We start from the raw sequence: 10,117 nt of genomic DNA, 5'->3' as shown, positions 1-10,117 counted from the left end.
AAATATTGGACTGTCCATGCACCAAAAGCAACACTAGCGATTCCATGGCAATGCAAATGCCTAGCGAGCAGCTGCACTACTAGCACCGCATGTAGTGGAAATGCTTATATATACAACCTGACACTTGCAATTTGCAAAGAACTCATCTATCTTGACTTATAACAGCAAAGATAATATTTTTGTTTACAATCACATCACCCTGGAAAATAATTACCACACACCACACACAAGCAGACAATCAAATATGCATGACCCGCTGGCAGTTGTTCTGAACTTCTGATACATGCGCACCATGAAGAAGTCATGCGTTGGCTACACACAGGAAGGCATTCAGCACGCTCTAAGCTGAAGAGAAATTCCTGTAAATTTGGCATCTAGTGTGTTCTTGCCTGAAACTCTCCAGCTGAAGGTGATGCAGTGGTACATCATAGATGGGGATTTAGTCTAGTGGTAGGATATTTGCTTAGGGAGCAAAAGGTCCCGAGTTCAATTCTCGGAATCCCCATGTTGAAAACCCTTTTGCAGTGCCATTTTGTGCTTTGGGTACGCTGAGGATAAGGTTTTGGACCACAGGTTTGATGATGAGGTTCATAGCCTCACTATGCATGCCCATTCCTGTTCTCTCTATTTTGTGGCTGTGGTTCAACTGGAGATGAAGTTTTCGGCTATATCTGCATGCTGTTGTGAGTTAGCGCCGCTGCAGTGCTGGAAACTGACATTAACACATGCAAACAGTATAGTAAACATAAATTTTATGTAGCGTAGTATAAATTAGTAAAAGATAATCAAAATGCTTTTGGTCTAGTGGCATGATTCTTGCTTAGTCTGACTGTCGTTAGCACATGCAAACGGCACTATAAACATATTTATAGAGGATACTGTAAACTAAAGATCAACTAATTGTGCTTGGTCGCCCCTTTCTTCTTGTACTTTTTTAGTTTCATGAAGTTTGCATGTCTTCTACAGCCGCTTCAGAGTAACACAGCCGAATTTCCCTTCCGAATCTGCTCAACATGTTGTAAGCGGCATGGTGTATTCCACGCCTTCCCTTGGAAGCGACTCCAAAAGAAATAAGACGATCAGACTCTTTGCCAGAGAATGACGAGCATGCATGCCACGGGCGAAGTGGTGCAGATGCCGGGATCGCCTCCAACTCCAAGGAGCTGTCGGCTGAGTCGCCCATCTCTTCGTTGAGATCTTCGAGCTCCTCGGTATCAGCGGGTTCCTCGAGGACGTCATGGAGCGTGTCGATATTGGCGATGATGTGGGAGGTGGGTGGGTTGAAGAGGATCGTCGACCACTCCTGGGCCCGACCAGATGCCAGGCCGTGGAGGACGAGCTCGCCGCGGGTGTCTACGACGAACTCAAGGTTGGCGAAGTGGACTATCTAGCCTGCAACTAAGGTCTCGGCGGGCTTAAGGTGGCTCGCCGAATTGGCGACCCAACACATCATGCCGAAAGCAAAGATCTGTCTCGGCGTGAAGACAACGACTTCAGTTGAAGATCCCATATGGTATCTGAGTTCGCCTAGCATGTACCATGCCTGACGCTCCACTATCGGAGTGATTTTTGGCAGATCCCTCGATAGGGAATGTCAGCAGGACGATTAGATCAGAGGGAAAACATGAGAGGTTTACCTAGGTTCATGCCCTCGGGGTCGAGGTAAAACCCTACCTCCGGCTCGTGTTGTATTGATTTGATGTATAGGGGTGTACAATAGTAGTCGAGGGATTGAGTACAATCTCTAGGTTCTCCTTTCTATCGACTACTAGCCCGACCCAGCTTATATAGGATATCAGGGCCTAGGGTTACATGATCCTAGTACTAGTAAGTCCTCCTGGACTTCGGCTTCCTTGTCGTGTACTCCAAGTCTTGTAGGTCCTTCTCTTTATTCGGCCCTTAGACCGTGACGTTGGCCAGGGCATAAACTGACCTAGGGGTCCACAGGTGGTCCTACTTGGGCCGGCTTCCTGTACGATGGGGTATCCCTAGGCCATAAAATTGTCAACCGGGAGAAGAAAAACACGAAGATATCAAACCAAAAAGGTGCCTCCTTTCTACCAAGATTGAACTACCTTGGATGTACCGGAGGTCTACAAAGCATTTCTGAGTGAAAACTTCACAGAAATGCCTAAGTCATAGCTCAGAGGGAGGTTCCAAAAATATTTGCTTGGGAGTACCTATACTGAGACTCTTGTGTTGAAGGAAACTGGGGGGGGGGGGGGGGGCTCGAAGGTTTGAAATAAAATGTTATGGTCGGAGGTGCCGGAGCTAACATAGATGGTCTCAAAGCTCAAAGAAGCATAGATCGGCAACACTGGAAGAAACATGGTTCGCTTAGCTGGGCTAACTCAGTAACATGGACTCCATAGTACTGGGTGAAAAAATTCGAAGGTAGTGGGACTGTAAATACAGGAATTGAGTAGCAGGAGTATGTAATACTTGAAGATTTTGGTTGGGGATATTATCTTGGAGTTCAACCAAATATCTTTTACTTGTGCCACTCTTGATAGTACTGCTGTCCTTTAACTCAATGTGAATCTTGGATTCATCAAAACCTATAAATTACCTACTGAACTCTTGCAGTAGACAACCACGTGAAAACATGGAGGTAGGGGCCACCCTGATGTCCCACTCTAGCATGAGGACAAAAAGCTAGTCATTTCTCTCAAATAAACTTGGTAAATAGTCAGTCCTTTCAATTGGTTTTGCCATTAATCATCAAAACTGAATAGGAATACCCAAGAGATGCACTTTCAATGTTTCTTTTTTGGGTGCAGTGCATTGGATATGCAGTGCAAATCCACCCGCTCATCACGCTTATAGGTCAAGTCAACTAGATGGAACTTGTTGCTGCTCAAGTTCTTGCCTTATATTGGTACCCATTTCTCAAGTTTGGTATAGTTTGATTGTGTTGACATTGGAGACATGAGATAGATGGGTTGTTTGATATGACGATGATTAAGTTGGGGTATTGTTGAAGTAAACTTCTCTTGCAAGTACTCCCTCCGTTCCATATTAGTTGTCGCTGAAACGGATGTATGTAGAGACATACATCCGTTTCAGCGACAACTAATATGGAACGGAGGGAGTATGCTATTGTGTGGTAAACATTGGACAATTTGGTACTTGTGAACTTCATGGTATGGTTTAGATTTCTTACATGCATACAAGGTGTGTGCTGAAGTGCTTGTGAATACTTAGCTCGCTGTTTTGGCCCCTTCCAGTGTCGTGTGCCCTCACGCAGTGGCGAATCAACTGGGCAGGCTTTAATAGGCTTGAGCCTGCCCTCCAGCAATGCAAAATAAAATTTTAGTAGTTAATAGTACATGTTTCTAGTAGTATTCTAGCAAATTTTAACCTTGTTTGCACAAAATAGCTGGGTGTTAGTGACTTTTTTTCTTCATATCATTAACTTTGAGCCCGCCCTTGATTTTCTTACAAGATTCACCACTGCGCTCACGTAAACATGATGTCCAAACTTTGTTGAAAGTTTTGAACAATTTTTGGGGATCACTAAAACACCTTCCGAGTGCGCTAACAAAAACCAAATAACTTTTCAATAACTGAACACCATTCATATGCTCCGTCCGAATTATGTTTGGTCTACAGTTTGAAAGCAATATATTGGCCATTGAACTTGTTTCGAAGAGCTCGGCATAAGAGGTCATGCATGCATGTCACCACCTACCTCGCTCGCTTTGCAACTATTTACGCTGATACCCGCAAATGTTATTCCATGATATGCTTACAAGGGAGTTAATTAGGTCCCCTGCTCGGCTCCCCCGCGCCGGAGTACATTAAACAGAAGAAGAAGATGAATGCATGTATGAGTCTAACAACTCCCTGTTATTATACAACAAAAGAACCCAACAGAGAAAGATTAAAGCTAACAGTTAAGCTACGTACGACTGCAGGCTGGAACCAAGAGCGATCAATGAGCCAATGATCATTTCATCCACGCAGCGTCGATCTCAGCTGCCCCGCTTTGCGTCGGAGGCGCCACCTCCTCCCCCCGCGCCAGCCCCCCGGTCAGCACCCTGCGGAGTCGTCCGGTCTTGCACTGGTAGTGCTGCGGCGGAGGCGGAGTCCCTCCCGGTGAGCCGCTGCACGACGGACTTGAAGTCGGCGGCCGTGCCGGCCTCGACGTACAGCGTCTCGACGATCCTCACCGTCGCCGGCGGCTTACTCGCTCTCTGCTCCTCCCCCGTCGACATCGACCAAATCGCCTAAGGTCCTGAGGTAGAAGAAGAAGTGAAAGAAGAGTACAACGGAGAGGAGGATAAGTAGCCGACGAGCCGTCACTGGCAGGAGTTTGACCGCGCTAGGTCAAGAAGATGAGGGAGACGTGTGATCTTCAAATGGCCCGGCAGGCGGCAATGGCTTTGACGAGGCAACTCGATCATCATGGAACCCTTCTTTGAGTATCTCACAAAACACTAGTATAATCTATTGAGTCCAACATTTTATTATTGTTTGACTGCTCATATAAAAAGCCATTACCAGAAGCTGCGTCACAAAAATGTTATCTAAACTTTACAAAGGGAGTATATTAATACTCCGGTACTGGATTCACCGTAAAACGTATTACCATAGTCAATAGTTAACACATGTTTTCATCGGGAAACTGATGGTCAAAATGTAACTTGACAGAACGTGTCAAATTTCCTCAGAACGACACAAGTTGCGACCTGGAGGGAGTAAATACCAACTTAAAAGTCTGAATCAGTCATGAGAGCAGCTCAGAAGCTCGAGCTACTAACTTCAGAGGACACGGGGAAGATGAACACATTAGACTTTCGCAGCACAACACCTTCGGCAGTATAACTTCTTTCAGCTTCCTCCACAATTTGTCTCTAGGGGACACATGTTTTCACCGGAAAACTGATGGTCAAAATGTAACTTGACAGAACGTGTCGAATTTCATCAGAACGACACAAGTTACGACGCAGAGGTAGTATCTACCAACTTAAAAGTCTGAATCAGTCATACGGAACAGCTCAGAGGCTAAGCTACTAACTTCAGAGGACATGGAGAAGAAGAACACATATGACTTTTGTGCCACAACACCTTCAGTAATAGTAGCAACTTTTTAGTTTCCTCTGCAAGACAACACAAAATAAGACAGCCGCGCCACCCACACGTGTGGTACTTTGGTGGACAAACAACAGGTTCTTGCAGTCAAGGCAATATATGACAAGTTACCACGGTCAAAACAACACGATGACAAGTTATTGCGGTCAAAACCATACATCAGCAGCTGCATTATCTTCTTCAGTCAATACCTTGCACGGGCGAAAGACTGCGGTTTTTCGAACCTGTTCAACACCGTAAGCGGTGGATATCACCATCTTATTACAGTTACTACCCCCTAAATTTGACGTGGAAAACTCTGAATTTACCATAAGGTTAGACGGATTGATACAACACATGGACTGCACTAGAGAGAGGGGAAGAACAACTAACATCTATAGAAGAGATATCACAGTATTTCAGGTCCTGCTTGCACAGAACTAGCAGAGTGGTGTTAGGGAGTTTCTCTGGCCACAAAGGCACAGTATCGCTAGGATCACACTGCCAACGAATCGTATGTTTGTCACACACCGATCAGTATGATCCTCCATTCTACATGCCGTTGAACTGTCGGAAACAAAAATATTCCAGTGAGATTTCCATCGTTATGTCCATGAGTATAAATATAACCAGATTATACAAAGCAAAAAAGCCTAATAGCTCGAATCACGCAAGCTGTAATGGAATACATTCGATATCAACTTAAGAGAGGGAAGTGCATATTACCGATGATCCAGGCTGCCCGTTCAGTGCAACCTCTTTCTTTCCTGCCTGCTCAGATTTTGAACCCTTTGAAGTGTCACCCTAGAAGACAATGAATGAAGAGTAAATTCAGAAAACTTGAACCTAAGATAATGGATCACCGAAAGATGGAAGATTAGTAAGGCAATGAAAATACCTCCATCTTCATTGACATCAAGGGTCATCATCATTGATGAAAAAAGAGAAAAAAAACTCATCAGCACAAAAGTTATTTGTGTGTAAAATATAAAATTCTATTGGTAAGGAGGAGTTTGCAAAACCATGTATACTACAGAAAAAACAAGAAAATCCTGTGTTTGGCCAAAATATTTTCATTAAAAAGGTACTCCCTCCGTTCCAAAATAGATGACCCAACTTTGCACGGAGGGAGTAACATCGTGCCTAGGCAGTTCTGGCCGCACATTCATTTTCAGTCCGGAATTAGTTGTCGCTCAAAAAAATGTATCTAGCACTATTTCAGTGCTTGATACATCCGTTTGAGCGACAACTAATTTCAGCCGGAGGAAGTAACACATATTGTTCATCAATGGTAAATCCAACAATAACGACTTGACATTAGCAGTCACAGACTCGTAGCTTAATGAAGGCAAAACTGAGGGACTATCATCTTTTACATTACAGTCTTTCTTAACCTGCCCATTTCGCAACTAGCATCACCCTGATTCTTTTTTTTTTTGCGAAAAGCATCACCCTGATTCTTTCAGTTGCAAAATTAGTACAATTTCTATGGAGTTGGTTTGTGTTACCATCATTAATAATAAGTAAAGGGGAAATTCCACTCTAGTGATGCATACTTCGGACTCTTGGGACGTTTAGTTTGCAGAAAATCTTCAACTACCCTGCTGTTGACAACTCCATCAGGCATTCATCGACACGGTGAGATACAGAACCCATGTGAGTGACATCCTAACTAAAGTCAATGCCTTGATGAGCACAGCGACAGCAGACGCGATTCAGGGGCATCCTCTTGCCTGCCTATCAGGAGCCTAGGAACCATATCACTGCAGCTACACATCGCAAATACAGTGCCCCTTGGCGAAATTCAGAATTCCCCAACACCAATACTGTACCCACCCAGCCTTCTTCTCACATCAATTCAGAATTCCTCTCACAAGCAGCACATGCGTAGCACAAGCAGCACGAGAAGAGGGGAATGAATGAATGGATGAATACCTCCCGGTAGAGCTTGAGGTAGAGCTTGAGGGGCTCGACGTAGTCCTCGAAGCCGAGCGTGCCCATGGACCAGATCAGGTCGTCGCCGTTGATGGTCTTGCGCTTCTCCTTCATGCACTTGTCGCTGGCCCTGCGGCGCCCGGGATCACAGACTAGTGAGTTGGTACTAAGCAAGCTGGAGCGGATCAGAGAGGGAGAGAGGGAGGCGAGGGGCGGAGACTGACTCGCTGGTAATGAAGCTGATGAACTCGGAGACGCACTCCTGGATGGACTCCTTGGCGTCCTTGGCGATCTTGCCGTTCTCCGGCACGCCGCGCCGCATGATGCGCCCGATGTTGGCGATCGGCAGGAACCGCTCCTGCTCCTTCGCCCCACCGCTCTCCGGCGTGCCCACCGCCTCCGACATCGCTAGGCCTGCGCCTGCACGGCGGCGCCATGGTAAGGAGTGAGAGGCCGGCGGCGAGGTGGCGAAAAGGGGAAGCTTTTGTGTTTCGAGGGGAGAAGAGAAGCAGCGGCGCTTACCTAATTTGGGGGGAGATGGACGGAGATGGCGGAGGGGATCAGCGCCGTTGGTTGGTGCGGGAGGAGGGCGCGGCCGGCCGCCGGATCTGGAGCTGAAGTTGGTGGAGGGCGAGCGTTGTGCTCCGCGCGAGACGGGAACAGAGGAGGGGAAGGCTCCGGAGCCTTGTCGTCCGATCTACCAACAAGGGCCTGCCGCTAACCGTCCGATTTCTTAGCTTTATTAAAAAAACCTAAATACTTCACGGTGCAGCTGCGCCGGATGGACGCGGCGAGCGCACGCGCTAGATGAGTTTATTGTGTGTAATAAACACGTTATCCACTGGGTAGTGTAAAGCGCATGCATGTGCCAACGTCATCTATTCATTCTGTTTCAAATTTTCAAAAAGCTACAACTTTTGAACCGAGTGTCAGAACGCAGAACCGTTTTCACTACAGGGTTCCTCGCGACGAGCTCTTCAAAACTAGATCCCATATGAATATGTTTTGATGATTTTTTTTCGAAAGCAACTTTGATGCTAGATGAAGCAACATTAGTGTTAAACATGAGCAACTCTGCTGCTAGATGAATTGCACCGTGTGTATGACTAACTTCGCCTAGTAGCCACCTAGTTAGTTGTGTGCAACAGTGTAATAGAGGGGTCACCATGATTTCTAAGTTGCATACATTGGAAAATAAGTTGTGGATTGTTTAGTTGCCTATCATACTGTGAAAATTTCTTACCGTAGAGTGGAAACTCTAACATGGCTTATAAGTTGTCTACCGCAGAAACCAGGTTGCCCTTTCACTACGAAGTTGCCTACGAGTGATCCTCAATTTCTTACAATACTATGAAAGTTGTCCATCAAGGGACCTAAGTTGCCTACAATATCGAAAAGTTTTTGTGGGATTTAAGTCATCTATCATGATTTCAAATTTTGAACTATGTGGGGATGGGTGGTATGAGATCTGTGTATTTTCCTTTTCTAGGGGAGTCTGCCCGCCAACGCTATTAAGCACACGGATGTTGGCTAGCCAGGTCCTGACGAGCTCTTCAAAACTATACCCACATGAATACGTTTTGATGATTTTTCTTTCTTTCAGAAAGCAACTTGGACGCTAGATGAGACAACTTTAGTGCTAAACAGAAGCAACTCCACTCCAATTTAAAGTAACTAAGTACCAACAATGAGCAACTAACTAGTAATAGAGAATAACCTTGAACAGAGGTAGACAACATCATATCACCTTTATAAGCAACTTTCTTTCTACGAGAGACAACTTTAGTGCAAAAAATAGGCAACTTCACTACACTTTCTCCTAATTAATTTTCTCTAACATTCTCCTAACTTCCTCACAGGTACTTCTAAGTTGCATATTCTCCTAGCTTCCTCACTGGTACTTCTAAGTTGCATATTGTTGATTCTAAACTGCCTATAATACTATGAAGTCATCTACCATTGATACTCTTGTATCTGCTATTGCTAACTACGATAGGCAACTTGGTGCTCAATTTTGGCAACTTTTAGAGTGTTTGCATGCAACTTAGAAAAACAATGGTAAACCACTTCACAATATTGTAGGCAACTATTTTTGCAAAGTTAGGCAACCGAGAAGCAATGATAGACAACTAATTACCAATAGTAGGAAACTAGGCATCAATTGGTAGGCAATTTACAATATTTATAGGCAACTGCACATCAATTGTAGGCAACTAACTATCAAACAATAGGCAAATGAGCAACCATGCATGATAGGCAAGTTGGGATAATGTTAGTAAAATTCACAGGTACACATAGTGTAGTGAAGTTGTTTTGTATGTAGCACTAAAGGGGCGTTATGTTTTGTCTGATTTTTCTTGTTTTTACGCCAACAAACCTAATAGGAAGTCCTACTAGGCCAAAGAGAAGAAGTTGCTTCTCTATAGCACGATAGTTGCCTCCTTCACACCCAAAGTTGCCCTAAAAAAGTATCCAGTTGCCCACAGTCAACCATACAATTGCCTAAAACAAAGTATCCAGTTGCCCACAATCAACAAATAGTTTGCCTAAAACCATGTATCCAGTTGCCCAATCCTCACGAACAGAAATATTTTATCAAGACCATTTTTTGATAAATATCTAAATGTTTTAGATACCTGTAATTAAGTTTGGGTCATAGAGGGGGAGTCGAGATTTTCCCCTCCTCGGGTGGGATCCCTTGGTGCGACCGTAGAGGGGAGCGGGTGGAACATACCTATATATGTTGTCTCTACTAGTTGTTTTTGTGGTTCTTTTTTTTTGCACAAGGGTTGCATGATGTTACTGCAAGGAGCTTATGGGGCAGCAACACCTCTTTTAATGCATGACACTAGTTGCTTCAAATTTTGTAAGAGTTGTCTGAAATCATAGCAAAGTTGTTGCATGTTTTTTACTTTTGCATAGGGGATGCATGCTATTTTTTACTGCAAGGAACTCATATGGGGCAGCAGACCTTTTTTACATGCCTGATAGTAGTTGGACTCATTGGATGGCTAAAAGTGTCTAGAGAGGTCGATTCCGATATTTGGGGCGTTTTGGTGATCCACGTTGGAGTTGTCTTTATGTTAGGCGATTTAGAGGTGAAACTAGT

General features: G+C 44.7%; 1 protein-coding gene and 1 non-coding gene across 2 annotated transcripts; one reads left to right on the top strand and one right to left on the bottom strand.

Annotated features, from left to right (window-relative positions):
- The first annotated feature begins 433 nt into the window (after positions 1-433).
- TRNAP-AGG (transfer RNA proline (anticodon AGG)) lies at positions 434-505 on the top strand. The gene has a single exon. It is a non-coding gene; the product is annotated as a tRNA-Pro (tRNA).
- A 4,705-nt stretch (positions 506-5,210) lies between these two features.
- Positions 5,211-7,720, bottom strand: LOC123183211 (nuclear transcription factor Y subunit B-4). The gene is made up of 6 exons (XM_044595974.1): positions 7,531-7,720; positions 7,233-7,428; positions 7,009-7,138; positions 5,972-5,977; positions 5,800-5,877; positions 5,211-5,640 (listed from the first exon to the last, which is right to left on the bottom strand). The coding sequence occupies exons 2-6, from the start codon at positions 7,412-7,414 to the stop codon at positions 5,626-5,628; spliced, it is 411 nt and encodes a 136-aa protein (XP_044451909.1). The 5' UTR covers positions 7,415-7,428; positions 7,531-7,720; the 3' UTR covers positions 5,211-5,625.
- Between the last annotated feature and the right edge of the window lie 2,397 nt (positions 7,721-10,117).

The sequence above is a fragment of the Triticum aestivum genome, chromosome 1D (genome assembly GCF_018294505.1).
Source record: "Triticum aestivum cultivar Chinese Spring chromosome 1D, IWGSC CS RefSeq v2.1, whole genome shotgun sequence".
NCBI classification, from domain to species: Eukaryota; Viridiplantae; Streptophyta; class Magnoliopsida; order Poales; family Poaceae; genus Triticum; species Triticum aestivum.
The sequence above is the reverse complement of the archived record's forward strand: the minus strand, read 5'-3'. Positions and strand labels throughout refer to the sequence as shown.